Genomic DNA, 16,118 nt, shown 5'->3' with positions numbered 1-16,118 from the left:
GTAGTTACCCTGGTGAAGGAAGCCTGTTCACATAAACAAAACAATTTCTTTCATGAATTCAGACTGCCTTTGTTCACAGAGAAAGTGCAAAAGAATATGACCTTCTGATGCTTCCTGTAAAATATCACTGTGCAATATTCTACACCATTTATATTTCATAAAACACTTCTACGCAGCTTCTGTGACTTGCTCACCATAGGAACTGTCTGATACATAGGGCAAACTTATCCATCCTGATGTTCAGATGAGGAAATGTCATCCAGTTCATTCTACATACTGCAGTTCTTTTTCTCTTTCTCTCTCTCTCTTTTTGTCAGTCAATGAAAGGGAAACTTTATTGAAGTTTGAAGCTGTCAACTGTGGCAAGAAGTGTGGCCACACCAACAACCTATGCCCCAAGAAGAAGGTCAAATAAGGCTCCTCCACCACCACCTCGGCCCACAGAGTGAAGTTTCCCTTTCCCCCAGGGCCAAGGGGCTCAGGCAGGAAGTCACTCTGTGGGCCGAGGAGGTGGTGGAGGGGCCTTATTTGACCTTCTTCTTGGGGCATAGGTTGTTGGTGTGGCCACACTTCTTGCCGCAGTTGACAGCACGGGGATGCAGATGAGAGTAACACTAGAGGCAAACCATCTTGTCGCAGTTGTGCTTCTGGGTGAGCTGGCGGAGAAAAGGCTCATTGATGCCCCACTGCAGAAGAAGCACCAAGGGCAGAGTGGACTCTTTCTTTCTCTCTTTTTTAATTGGGGAATATTGGGGAACAGTGTGTTTTTCTAGGACCCATCTCCATGTCAAGTCGTTTTTCAATCTAGGTGTGGATGGCGCAGCTCATTGGCCCATGTGGGACTCAAACTGATGACCTTGGTGTTATAAGCACCACGCTCAAACCACTGAGCCAACCGGAGAGTGGACTCTCTTTGCATATTGTAGTCTGAGAGAATGCGACCATCCTCCAGCTGTTTGCCTGCAAAAACCAGACATTGCTGGTCAGGTGGGATGCCTTCCTTGTCTTGGATTTTAGCTTTGACATTCTCAGTAGTGTCACTGGGCTCGACCTTGAGTGCGATGGTCTAGCCCGTCGGGGTCTTCACAAAGATCTGCATCTCTGCGTCTGTTGGGGAGGCTGTTCCGCCACCTGGTTGAAAAGAAAAAGCCATATGCCGTTCTTTTGCAGCTCAAATCTGATCATGTCACTGTCCTACTTAAAATGATCCAATGACTGCCAATTGTAAAAGACCCTGTTAATCTGCCCCTCCTTCCCGTTCCAGCCTCATTCCTCTAAATCAGAAACAGATCCACTGGCCTTCTATCAGTCCCCCTAAAGCTATATGTGTCCTTTGTGCCACTGGGCCTCTGCACATGTTATCATACGCACAATTATTTGGTTAATAGTTGTTTCTTCCTCTAGACCAGGGCTTGGCTAACTACAGCCTGCTAGCCAAATTTGGTCTATCATCTGTTTTTGTAAGTAATTGGTGTTATTGGAACACAACCACGTCCATTTGTGTCTGTATTATCTAAGGCCACTTTTGCACTACAACTGCATAGTTAACTAGTTGATATAGAGATCGCATGGCCTGCAAAGCCTGTAATATTTACTATGTACCCCTTTACAGAAAACGACCTCTCTTCCACATTATAACTTCCATGAGGGGTCTGGCTAGGTGTTATTTTTTTACCATGGCACCTGTAGCATTTAGAGCAATGCAGGCACACAGCTGATGCCCAACAGATACTTGTTGAATAAATAAATAATTTGTCAAAGATAACAGTTCACAAATGGCAAAGCTGTTTCTCAAATCCAGAGACTCAGGCTCCTGTCCCAAGAGTCCTTCTTTCATCATACCACTTGGAATCAAGGACAATTTTGTGCTTATTCCAATACTGAGAGCACCAATTTTCTAATTTTCTGATGTTCATCTTTCTCATATCAATATTCCAAATAAGATTTCATTTACCTTTGTGTGAAAACAAAACAATACAAAAGAAACTCTGATCTTTCCCAGGTCATCTTGTCTTTTCTAGTCTTTCTTCTCCCAACCATCTAATTATTTTTTTCTTAGCAACTTCATCTTTAAAAACCTCCCAGATTGTGGGTTACTTTTGCCAGCTACCTGATAGTCTTAATTGCCAGCTCCACAAACTGAAATTACTGTAATAACCAGGGCTGTCAGCCACGGCTTCTAATTATAAGAATAAATAGGGGATATTAGAACTTTGGGAAAGGAGACTGGGGACCAGAAACACAGAGTAAAACAGACACACACGCATGAGCAGTCAGTGACTGTCTGCTTTAAAGTACTTTCCTCTGCATTATTCTCATACATCTTGGCTATGGCTTGATGTGGAAACGATGCCAGAGACATAATGGGTAAGAAAGCAGGCTCTCAGCTCACACTGCCTAGCTACAAAGAAATCCTGACTCTGCCATGGATGAACTATGTATGACACTGGGTAACCTCTTTGTGTTTCATGTTTTTCACTTGTAAAATGGGCATGATAATAGTCTCTACCAGAGTTGTCTCTGTGAAAATTTTATGAAATATTATATGCAGAATACTCAGAATAATGACTGGCACTGATAAATGGTAACTATTGTTCCCATAAATAGGAGCTGAGCTGTATTTCTCAGGACTCAGCTATCTTTTTTTCTAAAATGGGAATGTTGTGTTAATTTTCACAATATCTCCCTTTCCCCTTGTTTCAGGTGAATGGAAGATTGATTTGTGGTTCATTAGGTCTGTCAGAACATTCATGGCCTCTCCTCTCCCTCCTCTAGTGCTTCTCCAGTTTGCTACAAATTTGAAAACTTGAGACCCATTCTTGGTTCTGTACTGTCCCTCCATAGATTCCATTCTGTTTCTTCCTGACCTCTACTCGATCAGCACGTCATCCTAATGTTGGGACCAACCTCTCATGGAAAGAGTGACAGAAAAACTTCCTGTTTCTATCATTTCTTGTGACTCGGACATAGGCAATCTTTGCCTAGAACAGGAAGCTCCTTTCCCTCTTGGAAGTACAAGTTCAGCTAATTTCTAAATACATTTTCCCTCATTATCGGCCAAATAGCATTTCTGCCAGCACCCGCCAGTCACTGCGGTGCAAGGTTCAAAACAACAGTAACAATAATTGCTCCCTAGTGGCAGCTGGAAAGAGCCTCAGGGCACTTGCAACAAATACATCCCCTTGGAAGATGATTAAGCAACTGTTTTTCTGCTTCCTGCAAAATGTTTGTTCATTTTCTCAGCCACATAGCTCAGCCTAGAAAGCAAGAATGATTTCACCAATTAAGGAACACCTGGGACAAGTTGAATCCCTAACGGGGGGCTTCAGAAAATGAATGAAACATGAGCACATTTTCAATGTTTCCTCCTCTTTTGTCTAAAACATTAACGATCGCTAACCATTGCAGGGCGACATCAGTGGGATTTACTCTATCAGGAGGGGTTGAAGATGGGAGGATACAGCAGATTGAGAACGGTTGGAATACACGCCCAGTGCAGATTTTTCTCTGAGTTCTACTCTCTCATTCTATCAATTCCTCAACTAGGGAAAGTCCTGAAACTGTCTCGCCAGAGGCTCACAGGGATGTCTGAGAGAGGACTCCACCTGGAGCATCCGATAACATTCTTGTCTCCGCACAAGAATTCAAGAGCAAGAAAGGTTCAAGAAAGCACAGGAAGTTTCTTGAAACAAAAGTACACACTTGAGAGGGAAGTGAAGTGCAGTGAAGTCAGAGACTTGAGTCGAGGAAGTCCCAACAGGGGTATTTATACCTCCCCGGGCGGGATTTGATGACATCCTATTGACTTGTCTTGTCATATTCCCCCCCCCCCCCCCCCCCCCCCGTAGGTGGGATCCTCAGTTTCCTGCTCTTTCTTCCTTATTTGGCTCCTCCAGAACTATCATGACATCAGATGTATGCTGGGAGTAGTAACCTCAATGTAAATGAGATTATAATGACCTTGTAATTAGCTAAAGTTCAGGATGAAAGTGGTTCTTGTTTTTCTCCAGCTGCAGGTGCCAGGATACAGTCACTTGTTACTTGTGTAACCAGTGAAGCACCTCTGGTTGTATCCTGGAGGGGGCGGTCAATTTCTAAGGCTACCCTATCCTGCCTGCAAATGAGGACAGCTATGTTTTTAAAAGCTCTCATTCTATTCCTGTTCTTGAACTACAAGGTATTATCCTTAAATACCATGTTTCCCCAAAAATAAGACCTAGCTGGACAATCAGTTCTAATGCGTCATTCAAATTACATTACAATTCTGAAATGTAAGCACTCTTATTTCCCTCACTTTACGGAGAAGAGAACTGATGAAGAGAGATAAGTAGCTTGTCGGAGGTCATACGGTGTTAAGTGGTAGATCCAAAATGTGAAACCTGGCAACTTGAATTAGAACCCTACACTTAGCCTACAACTATAAGCCTCTTAATTCTCAGCTCTTCATTCTTCATTTGGGATCCATGAGGTGTATATAATACTTTACATTAAAGCCATGTTTTTTTGCTAGAGCAATTTCTGTGAGGATTGAGAGGATTTCTGTCACTTGAAATAAAATGATTTATGGCCAAGTTCTTTGGACAAGACACCTTTCCCACCAAAATGCGTCATCAGAATAAAATGCACTAATAGCCTTTCTCCAAATAGATATCATTTTTCTTCCCATAGCTTCTCATTTGTTAACTTCCTCATTTGTTAATGATCTCACTTACTTTCCTTGTTTTGAAAAGAAACTCACCAAACAATTCCCACACTATTGGTTCCGGCAAACCTACCCATGAGAAACAAAGGGCATATTCCAGCTAAAAGTAGGCAGACACAGTGAAGGAACCAAGTCCTCCAGCAAGGGCAGAATTCCACCAGGCTTGCATTCCAAGGCCCAAAGCACAGCTTGAACATGAGAGGTAACTGAGTCAGCTGCTAAGAGGCAGCAACCACCTCCCCTCAACTCATCAATCTGCTTCCCTAAGCTATGAAAGGGGCCGAAGGCTTCCATTTTAGCAGCATGAAGAAGCACATTTTCACACATCATTCCATAAAAATCCTCTGCTGGAATCCTGATCTCAGAGCTATTGCAGGTTTGGTTCCTGACCACAATAAAATACCACAATAAAGGGAGTTGTTGTCTGTTTGCTGATGGAGGGTCTTGCTTTCAATCACAGACTCTACAGCTCTCACTGATGAGGTTTGGCATTGGTGCTACTTTCCCTTCACTGCTACTTGCCAAGATCTGGACACTTTGTCACTGCGGTTTACCCCCTCTTATTTCTTATAGAGGGCCAATATTGTTGGATCCACCAGAAAGGTTGTTGCCATTGGGGAGCTATGGACTGGGAGTAATTGGAGTATATCGAATGGACCCAACGATGTTGAGCTTCCCATTCCATAGTTAAATGAGTAGAGGCAGCCCCCAAACGAGCTAGAGTTTGAGTTTTCCAGGGCTTCCAAGGATGCAAGAAGGGTGGGGGAGTTACAGATATATCTACCCACCAACTAATCCCAATAATTTCTGAAATGGGACACATTGATTTTTTTCACCCCCGTTTTATGGTCAGCCACAAGGGCATGGCTGGTGAGTCTGAGGACAAGATATACTATGACAGATCAGGCAGCCTGCTGATCCATCAGATCCAAGAAATTTTAATTTTTTATTTTATCATCCATTCCTATAGCTATACAATGTTCATCTAAATTAGATTCATATATAATTCTACCAGAATTGTCAGGGAGGTGTTCTGGAAGGTATTTGCCCAAACTGGGTCCTTTATAAAAGATATATTCAGAGAAAAATGTGCCAAAGTTTACATTAATAGTAGAAGACTAATACATGTCTAACAAGGCAGTAACTTCATTATCATAATTAAAATTTCATTGTCTTGTAGGTGGGAAAGATTAGCAGATACCCAGGTTAAATTTTTCATACCAATAAGGGAGGGGGGTCTGGGGAGACAGATAGTTACCATTAGGAAACCATAAGGATAATAACAATATAAGAATCACACACACACACACACACACACACACACACACACACACGGTCAGACAATTAAGTTTGAAAACTCATCCTAGAAACAGTGCTACATACCTCATTGCTGAATATCACTATGGTTACTTTTGAAGTACTCCCCTTGGGAAGCTATGTACCGATGCCAGTGCCTAGTCCACCATTTAATGCAATTTTGGAACTCTTTTTCTGGAATGACCATCAGAGCTGTTGTCATATTACCCTTGATGTCCTGAATGTCATCAAAATGTCTTCCTTTCAATATTTCCCTTATCTCCGGGTAAAGAAAGAAGTCATTGAGGGCCAAATCAGGTGAATAGAGAGTATGTTCCAGAACAGTTATTTGTTTACTGGCTAAAAACTTCCTCACAGACAGTGCCATGTGAGCTGGTGCATTGTTGTGATGCAAGAGCCATGAATTGTTGGTGAAAAGTTTAGGTCGTCTAACTTTTCCACACAGCCTTTTCAGCAATTCCAAATATTAAACTTGGTTAACTGTTTGGCCCGTTGGTACAAATTCATAATGAATAATCCCTCTGATATCAAAAAAGGTTAGCAACATTGTTGCAAATGAGTTCACAAACTTAATTGCCAGACCTTGTATATATCTTCATTGATCATTAAAAATTACGTGATATAAGAGTAAGGTTTGAGAGAAGTTCAAGGAACAAACTTACCTACTACTATTGTTAGCAGACAAAAAAATTATTAAACTTCCTATAAAGAACAGATTTTATCTGTGCTCCACCTAGAAGCTTCTAACTACCAATTAAGATAAGCTTCCCACTTATTCAGTTTTAGAGCTAGCTGTTTCTAATTGCAGGTGCATAAAAATCAATTTGGAAGTGTCAAAAGTTCCCCACTTTGACCATATCAAGCTGCTACTGTGTTTCCCAGAAAATAAGACCTAGCTGGACCATCAGCTTTAATGTGTCTTCTGGAGCAAAAATGAATATAAGACCCGGTATTATATATTATTACATTACATTATATATTATAGACCCAGACTTATAGTAAAATAGACTGGGTCTTACATGAATTTTTGCTCCAAAAGACGTATTAGAGCTGATGGCCCGGTTAGGTCTTACTTTCGGGGAAACATGGTATCATTTTTCATTAAATTTTCCCATTCCTGCAGGCATTGAGGTGCCATACAAATTATACATACAGCCTGCAGGAGTATCAATGGGTAGCTGAGGTTCTTGGTGTTTATTGACCTTAGAGGCACAATTTCCCATGTTTAGTTTTCCATGGAGATCTGCAGTCTGAACAAATTTCTAGGGATATTGTGTGGTGGGTTGAAGTGTGCTGCTTATGTGCTGAGTTCCAAGGAGCTGTCACTTCACCACTCGAGTTTCTTCAACCTTCTTACTAATACCTTGTTTCCCTGAAAATAAAACCTAGCCAGACAATCAGTTCTAATGTGTCTTTTGGAGCAAAAATTAATATACAACCCAGTCTTATATAAGACCCAGTCTTATATTATAGTAAAATAAGACCAGGTCTTATATTAATTTTTGCTCCAAAAGACGCATTAGAGCTGCTTGCCCGGCTAGGTCTTTTCGGGGAAACACAGTACAACCATGAGGACTCAGAACGCTAAGTAACCAGCCTTTTCGTGCACATTCCCGGATGAGCCAATTAAGTAATTACAGTTGTATTGGAATTACTTATGGGTCCACTGCTTATTTTGAGGGGTACCCGTAAACACCTCCAGATTCTTAGTCACCTAGGAATACCTAAAATTTGAGCTGGAGGGAGGAAATGCCCCTTATTTTTGGAGCTGAACAAGTTCAGACTCTCATTTATCCAGGAAAAGGTTTTGTTCAGACTCACAGAAGTTGTTCCAATTGAAAAGCCGAAATTAAAACCAGTTGCTCATTTCAACTCCTATCCTTTAGTGCCACCTCAAGGATTTTCTAAAAACAGCTCAGATAGTCAGACCCTCTACCACAAGCAAAGGGGAGGTCCTGGATTCCAAGAAAACTCACCCAAGTTCACCCAATGTGAATCAAGGAGCTGGTGGGGCTCAACGGGCCCCTGCTGGTACCTAGCACCAGGTCCAGGTCTGAGGGGTGGTCCTGAGTGAGCTTCTGTGGATTCCCGCCAACTGCGCCAAGTAAATGTCGATTAAAGAACAGCCTAAGAAACAGTCTTGTAAGAGTTTATTTGAGCAAAACTGATGACAGTTGCTGGGAAGCAAAATTTCAATAGATTCAGAAAATGCTCTGGAGAACGGCAGTTTTGCAGCTTATTTTACACACTATAATCAAAGGATGAGGCATCAGCAAATCCATTGGTAGTAGACTAGGGAGGCGGAGAAAGCAAAGTGGGGAAATCTCTAGGATCGGATAAAAAGTAAAACGGACAGACTCATACTTCATCTACATGGGTGGGTATAGAATAGTTAACATTTACAGCACATACAGATGCTATGTGGGCAACAAGATAACAATGTGGTTTGGTGTTCTGGTGCCCGCATTTGTGCCTTCGAGGGTTCCAGACAAGATTACCCTGATATTTCAAAGGTATGTTATCTTAGATGCACAAAGACAACAGACAATTTCAAAGGTAAAGATTGACCTTTGCCAAGGAAGCTATAGGCCTATGATGTGACTATGAATTATGACCAGCTTTTAGTTAGGAATTTTTACATTCAGACCACCCTGTGTGTTTGCTTTTGGTCTCTGAGTTTATAAGGCCTGCCACGCGGGCCTCCCCTGAGCTTTTCAGGTTTAGTATGTGGCCCCTTTTTTGTCCACACACTCAAACTACAAACTTCATTCAAACTCCATCCAGTTATGTGCTATTACTATGCTAGTTTGTCAGACTTTGTCTTTAAAAGCACGTTTACTCTTATTCATCCTTTAAGACTTTAATGTCACTGAGAAATTTTTCTGGACTCCCTTAGGCAGTAAGGCACTCACCTTCCTTCCTATTATCTTCACAGCACTTGGTAGTATGAGTAGCCTGGTGTTGGTAGTAAATGCTTGGTTCAAATTACCACTCGTTCACTGTGTAACTTACATCTGGCTTCTTTACGTGGCTAATTAGATTACTAGTACTTATCTCATAGGGTGTGCAATACATAAAAACAGTCCATAGTAATTCAAGTACTCAAAAAATGTTTTCTTCATTTTTATATAAATCTTTAAGTGCCCAGTATGTGCAAGATGTCAGATATACACCTAAAAGATGAACAGGATATAGTTCCTTTGCTACGTAGAAATAAACTTTGTAGTAGCATCACTATAAAAAGATTGGTCATTCAATAACTTCTTTCTGAATGGTCAACATATATAAGCTATACAATACAATCCTAAAAAAGTTATATGAGTATAGACTTAAAAAGAACAAATGACAACCTCTAGCAATTATCCTCAGATGAACTATGAGCTTACATTCTGTATTTGAAAACAAAGTAATAAATAGTTTGTTTAAAGTGTTGATTATAATTTTCACATAAGATACATTTAAAGGAGTGATAACTCAGTAGTAATATTGAGTTTCAACCAAATTCAGACAAAAATTTTCTATGTACCGTGTTTCCCCCAAAATAAGACCTAGCCGGACAATAAGCTCTAATGCATCTTTTGGAACAAAAATTAATATAAGACCCGGTGTTATGTTATATTATGTAAGACCTGGTGTTATATTATAGTAAAATAAGACCGGGTCTTATATTAATTTTTGCTCTAAAAGACGCAATAGGGCTGATTGTCTGGTTAGGTCTTATTTTTTGGGGAAACACAGTAGTAGCTCTAGCACATACAAAAAAAATAAAAAGCCTACCCAAGCATTTAATAAAACACTTATAAAATATGTCATATCCATAAAGTTTATTTTAAAAAATTGTTAAAAACTAACCATACAGGAATATTTATTAATATACTTAAAAAGTTTGTTCCCCATATTGAAGGAAAATACATTAGCAACATCTTCCAAACACCATCTTTATAAAAGTAAAACTTCTAGATGCTGAAATGTACTACAGTAGATTCTATAGTTTACACTTTTAATCACAGGATCGGAAATCATTCTCCTTACTTCCCCATCTCCCCAAATGTGGCAGTTACTATACTTAAATTAATGACATTCAATCATGTTATACTACCACATATCCTTAAATAGAGTACACGCTGCATATTTACTAACAGAGCAAGTCTTCTCTATGTATTGTCACATAATTATTTTAGATAAGCATTTGACTTGAAGTACAAATAGAAATACTACATCCCAAGATTGTAAACATTCACCAAAAGCTTCCAGAGTACGAGTAATAGAGGTGGCCCACAAATCAGTCAGATGTGCCTCACTCATTTGGATATTGCTGAGATTAAGTGTTAAAGGCAAATTATCACAAGCCTTACTTGTATTTCTGTAAGAAAGTAGTTCTGGATATATATTTGTAGTTGAAAACACCTGAAAGTTATTCTAAAGACTGTATTAAGCACCATTTTAACTTACTTAAATATAGAATTAAATTCAGCAGACTATGTATGATCATTAATGTCAGAAATTAAAAATAACTGTGGGTCTTAAATCCCCTTTTGCAGACACACCTGGGGTACTGAGTTCCAACGATGCTAATAGGAACCACTCATACACACGAAGGGTAGTAACTCCCCCAGCGCCACATGCAACCCATCAGTCTGAGGCACAACTATTACTTCTGTCACTGGATGCTATACAAGCAGATTTAAGGCTGTATTCGGCTATAAGAGTTCAACCTCCTCTTTAGTATTCTTTCTACACAAATTACATACATGACTCAAAATTTCATGAGGTGGGAGGTGAAAAGTCCCCACTTTTTAAATACTATTCTCCATACAATTGTCAGTATATTTACATAGGGGAGTGTTCATACTTAAAACCATTTTAAAAATGCAAGTTTGATTTTAAACTCCTATCCCAATTTCCCCAGGATTATCCTCATTCTCATTTTCTGACTTCTGGCCAACTTCACATTTGTCAGATTGTTCACTGCAGTCCTTAGGTAATTCTGATGTTGCTCCAAAGGAGAATACAAATTAAAATATATTCACTGCCATCCACTTTGAGACAGGCCTGGTTGCAAAGAGAACGGTGTTCCTGGTGTTGAAGGATAACTAGGAAACCCATCCGGTGGAGCTGGATAGCTTTCCAGAGCCGATGCTGAATGAACCTAATAGAAAGAAGAACGTGCATTTTAGCAGTGTCTGTACCTGCTTTGGCCTATGTCACACTACAGATGTTTAGAGTAGAAAACAAAGAAAAAATGTTGGGGCAAGATCAGTCTGCTCAGTCTCTTGACATTTTTAAGAAATGTTCAAACTTCTTCAGATGGTGAGGTACACAGAATGCCATTAACATATTTAATATTCTTGAAAAAAAGTTTCTAGAGAAAATTTGCTTTAATGATCATTATTTTAGCTTGGACTATAGAAGATAAGCTAAAATTTGACTGTCACATAGAAAGATTCCACTTTTAAAATCTCCAAACTGAAATTTGAAAGACTATAAGCAGGAAAAATAATTCATAAAAATGAATGTATTCCACCACCTTTGTTACCCTTCTGAAGGAAGACAAAAATAATTTGCAAATTTGGGGAGAACTAGTCATCAAATCACCAGGTAGTCTGCTAAGTGTCATTTTTTTTGCCAGTGTTGGAATATCGCTGTTGGTACTAGAAGGTTATCACTATAGAAGCTACGTTACATGTTATGATTTTATTTATACCAGACACTGCCTGCTCACCTGCTGTAGCAATGCTGACTGTGCAGCTGCATTATGCTGTAATTCTTGCAAGGACGACTGTGAAGGATTCTGGGAAAACCCTGGGATACCTGGGAGGGATAAAAGGCCTGGAAAAACAGAACTGCCTGCAGCTTGAAGTCCAGATGATAAGCTAAAACAACAGAGAGAAGAACAGTTCAAAATGAAGATATGACATAACAGCTATTGTGTCTATATTTGACAAATACTACCTTAACATGTAAAGAGAAAAAAGAAATCTTAGAATTTCTCTATTGAAAGGAACCACAGAAATCAGTCACTCACTGATATAAAATTACTTTCTATAATAAAGATATTCTGAATTCAATTAAGTCTGTGTTTTGCACAGACTTATTGAATACTTCATGCTGTGGTATAATCAATATAAATTTCCAAATACGAATCTTAAAGCTACCTGAATATTAATATTTTATATATTTACCTTAACATCTTTGAAGAGCCATAAAACATTTTTTGCGCACTGAAGTTTCAGCCCAGAAACACATAAATTTAGCATCACGAAACAATTAGATTTTGACTTTCACTTGAACGACTTCAAAAATAAGACTATGAACTACAAGTTAGGTAAAGAATGATTTTTATCGTATTTCCAAGCTATCCACATACCTGGCTTGTGCAACAAGAGCAGAGTTGAAATTGGAACTAAACGCTGAAGCAAACCCTGGGAGAACAGGAGCTGGTGATGGGGCCGTAGCAGCAACTGGTAGTGGTGTGACTGCTGCAACTGTAGCAGGTGCCTGCAGCCCCGGGAATGAGGGGAGAGCAGCAGTAACACTGGGGGTGTTAGAAACGGAAAAGCCAGGGTAGGAGGGATTTGAAGATGGCAGAGGTCCTTGAGTCACTGAAAAAAGTGAGGGGACAGCAGTCGACAAGCTAAGGGGGAAAGGTGCTGCCGAGACTGGTGCTGAGACAGAAAGCCCTGAGCGAACAGCTGCTGTAGAACTAGGATGAGGGATAGATGTGGATGAGACAGTTGCAGATGAGGTGACTATTAATGACCCTGGAAGAGATACTGATGGATTAAGAGATGGATTGCCTGTTAAAGGGAAATTATTGGTTAAAGAAGTGAAAGGAGGAAGAGCAGTGAATACTGGAGTGATAGGAGTGGAGGAACCATGTGGTGGAAGGGAAATAGAGGAAAGGGGATTTGAAACATTCAATGAAGTACTGAAACTGGAAAGACCTGATAATGCAGGATTAAGGCAAGTAGATAAACTGATGGGCACTGATGCTGAAGCATATGTGCGACCCAGTGTCCCTGACAAACCTAAAGTGCCATGAGAGGGATTCACGGAATGAGACGGGCCTTTGAAAGCTGAGGGAGTAGGACTCGTGGGCTCAGTTTTGATCATAACAGGAATAGTTGTTACAGCAGGAGTAGATGAAACATGCAGGTCTGAGTTACTTGGGTGGGGACCATGCAAAAGGGTAGCTGAGGAGCCAGAGCTCACTGACCCTGATGTTGAAGCTGATGTTGGAGCAGCTAGAGGAGACTGGACAGGCAAAGCGGCGGGAGAGGAAGTTGAGCTGGCCACAGGAGATGGCAGCCGTGGGAATATGGCCAATCCCGGAGTGGAAGACCCCTGTGGGGTGGGAATGGCTGATGGGGCATAGCACTTGTTAGAGGCTAAAACAGGAGAATCTGAGCTGTGATTAGTAAGAGAAGAGAGTGAAGCCAGCCCACTTGTAACAGCAGAGGATAAAGCAGAAGGGTTGATTAAATTGGTATCATTCGATGTCAGAAAGCCTTTTAAAGCAGACAGAAGAGGACTGTTTACACCAAGTGGACAAGCAACGCTGGGAGCAGAACCACTGGCAATTACAGAAGGAGTTGGGTTGGACACACCTTGGGATGTTGGTGTGAAGGTCAAGGGGAGACCTGCAAAAACTGATGACAATGAAACAGAATTTGGGTTGTTGGCAGAAGCAGCAGTAGAGGTGGTAGAAAAGGGGAGGCTAGTGAAAGGGACAGAAGTAGAAGCAAACGTTTCACTGGAAGCAGGAGTGGCCCGAGGGGTGGATGTGGCCTGAGGAGCTGGGGTAGGAGTGGCAGAAGGACCTGGCAGTGGCACCAGACCAGAAAAAACTGAAGGAACAGGAGTAGATGTTGTGCTGTGGACAGAGGTGACCGGTGCGGCTGGCAATGAAGGGGTCCTGATAACGGTTGGATTCGGGGCTGACGGCTGAGGTGTATGAATGGCTGAAGAGACCTGCCCTGGGAACACAGGAAGCACAGTACTGGGCATGTTCAGCCCGGAAATGCTGGCAGTTCCTGATGCTGAGGGATGACTCGCCGCCTTGACCGGGGATGCAGTAGGGACGGGAGTTGCCGCAGGTGTTGAAGGATTAGAACCATGAGGAGAAAAGAGCTGACTTGCTGAGGCAGAAAATGCTGTGGGGGGAAAAGAGGTAAAACCTATCATCATGCTGAAATGTCACATTTTATCTCAAATGCATACAATTTTCTGTATTATTTAACAACTATCAAAGACAACCAATGACAGGTATAACAGGCTATTGCAATATATAAATTACTTGATTCCATTACCCTGATTTTCATTACAAAGCCCGTTAAATCCAGTTGTCTTCAAGGCTCTGCTCAGAATAGTCCTCCAATTCACAGTGAGGAAACCTCAAGAAATTTGCAAATAAACTTTCCTTTTATATTTTCCCAATTTTTAAAAATTCAAAGAATTTATTTTAATTGTGATTAGTGTTGCTATGCTGACTTTACCTTTCATTCTTTCAAACCACTTATCTAGAATAATAATACAAGTCATTTCCACCTCTGAGGCGCTTTTAGGACATCGCTTTCCTTTTCGGGGCATACAAGGCCTTCCAGGATTTACACACATCTCTCCAGTATTCTTTGTCATCGCTCTGTGAGTTGAACTTAATTTTTCAGATTGCCGATGTATATAGCTTTCCCCCCTAAGCATACTGAATCCTCTGTACTACCTTAACCTCTAACTTTACTTGGCTTGTCTTAGGAGCTCCTTTAGGGACAAAAGCCATGTCTGCATCACCTTTAGAGCCTTAGAACCTGGCACAGTGCCCGACACCTGTGTGTTTAGTAAGTGTTTGCGGCACTGGATCTACCATGATTGCCTCAACTACAGCTCCCAAACCCATCTAAGGACTTATTCTCAAGAGTTCTAAAGTTGCTACAATATTTTCTTCTGAAAAAATCTACAAATAATTAACATAGGATTTTGGGGGATGATTGGGGTTTCCTCCCTGTATCAATTCAGTGACAATGTTAGCCTCTGATGACCCTGTTGGTACCAAATGTAAAGTATGGCTTAGGTAGATAATGTCAAAATTGAGTCATCTGCTGCCATACTCACATCGAAGTCTCATTTTGCAGTAATAATCAACCAAAAGACATTTTCATGGACTACCGTAGGACTAAAATTTTAAAATCTATGCATAATAAAGACTATTGATATAAGAAAGCTAACATGGTCAATTAAGTAACTTACTATGTTAATCATGGGTGGGGAAGGGACCATAGGCAAACAGCATATACATAATATATCTGTAGTAAGTGACAAAGGATGCTATATTAGGATGAATAAGTTTTACAGTTGTCTTAGAAAAGAAATATGGTAGAATAATTGAGAACAGTAATATATAAATATATAAACTTCAAACTCAAAAGGCCTGAAATCTGTACATTTGTGTCATAAACAGTAATTTAGTTTTAAGAAAATAAGACTAGCTATCACTTTAAATCTGGAGTACATATGAAAATACATTTGTACTTTTGTTTGTATTTAATTTCTTTTATAAGAACTAGACGCACAATGAATATAGACCTATTTCTGCATTTGTAAATAATGTACCAAAACATTATTTAAGTCAACATTGGTTGGGAAACATTTGAGAATTCACTATCTTATTTAACTACATGCCGAGGACCATGCAGTTAATGATAAATCACAAAGTAAAACCAAGCTGCCCCACAGTGTTTTTCATAGCAGCAGCCTCTATTAAAGATCTTTTTTATATAATAAAGCAAAAGCCATGCACTATAAATCATAGTGCCTGCAATTAAAATGCAACAAAATGAAAACAAACCCCACTTTCCTGTTATCTACTTTAGTTGTTAACTATAAAACACTATCTGTCAGATCCTGTGCTGAGTACTTTATGCCCATTTCATTTGCCCTCACATAATCCTGAGATAGCTACCAACACCCCCATTTTACAGATGGGCAACCTGAGGCTTGGCGTAATTAAGCAACTTATTAAAAGATTATGCTTCTATTAAGTAATGCTCAAAGGGTAGAATGTTTCCGTTATGCAAGATGAGCAAGTTCCAGAGATCTGCTATAC

General features: G+C 40.3%; 1 protein-coding gene and 1 pseudogene across 1 annotated transcript in view; both read right to left on the bottom strand.

Moving 5' to 3' along the window:
- Positions 1–524: 524 nt before the first annotated feature.
- Positions 525–1,102, bottom strand: LOC109459227 (ubiquitin-ribosomal protein eL40 fusion protein; annotated as a pseudogene).
- Positions 1,103–9,824: 8,722 nt separating this feature from the next.
- PROSER1 (proline and serine rich 1) overlaps positions 9,825–16,118 on the bottom strand; it is a 33,363-nt gene continuing 27,069 nt past the window's right edge. The window contains exons 11-13 of the mRNA XM_019753569.2: positions 12,387–14,172; positions 11,742–11,892; positions 9,825–11,168 (exon numbers count right to left, since the gene is read on the bottom strand). Coding sequence (XP_019609128.2) covers positions 11,046–11,168; positions 11,742–11,892; positions 12,387–14,172 — 2,060 coding nt within the window. The 3' untranslated portion in view covers positions 9,825–11,045. The remainder of the gene's footprint in view (positions 11,169–11,741; positions 11,893–12,386; positions 14,173–16,118) is intronic.

Source organism: Rhinolophus sinicus, linkage group LG04 (genome assembly GCF_036562045.2).
Source record: "Rhinolophus sinicus isolate RSC01 linkage group LG04, ASM3656204v1, whole genome shotgun sequence".
NCBI lineage: Eukaryota > Metazoa > Chordata > Mammalia > Chiroptera > Rhinolophidae > Rhinolophus > Rhinolophus sinicus.
The sequence above is the reverse complement of the archived record's forward strand: the minus strand, read 5'-3'. Positions and strand labels throughout refer to the sequence as shown.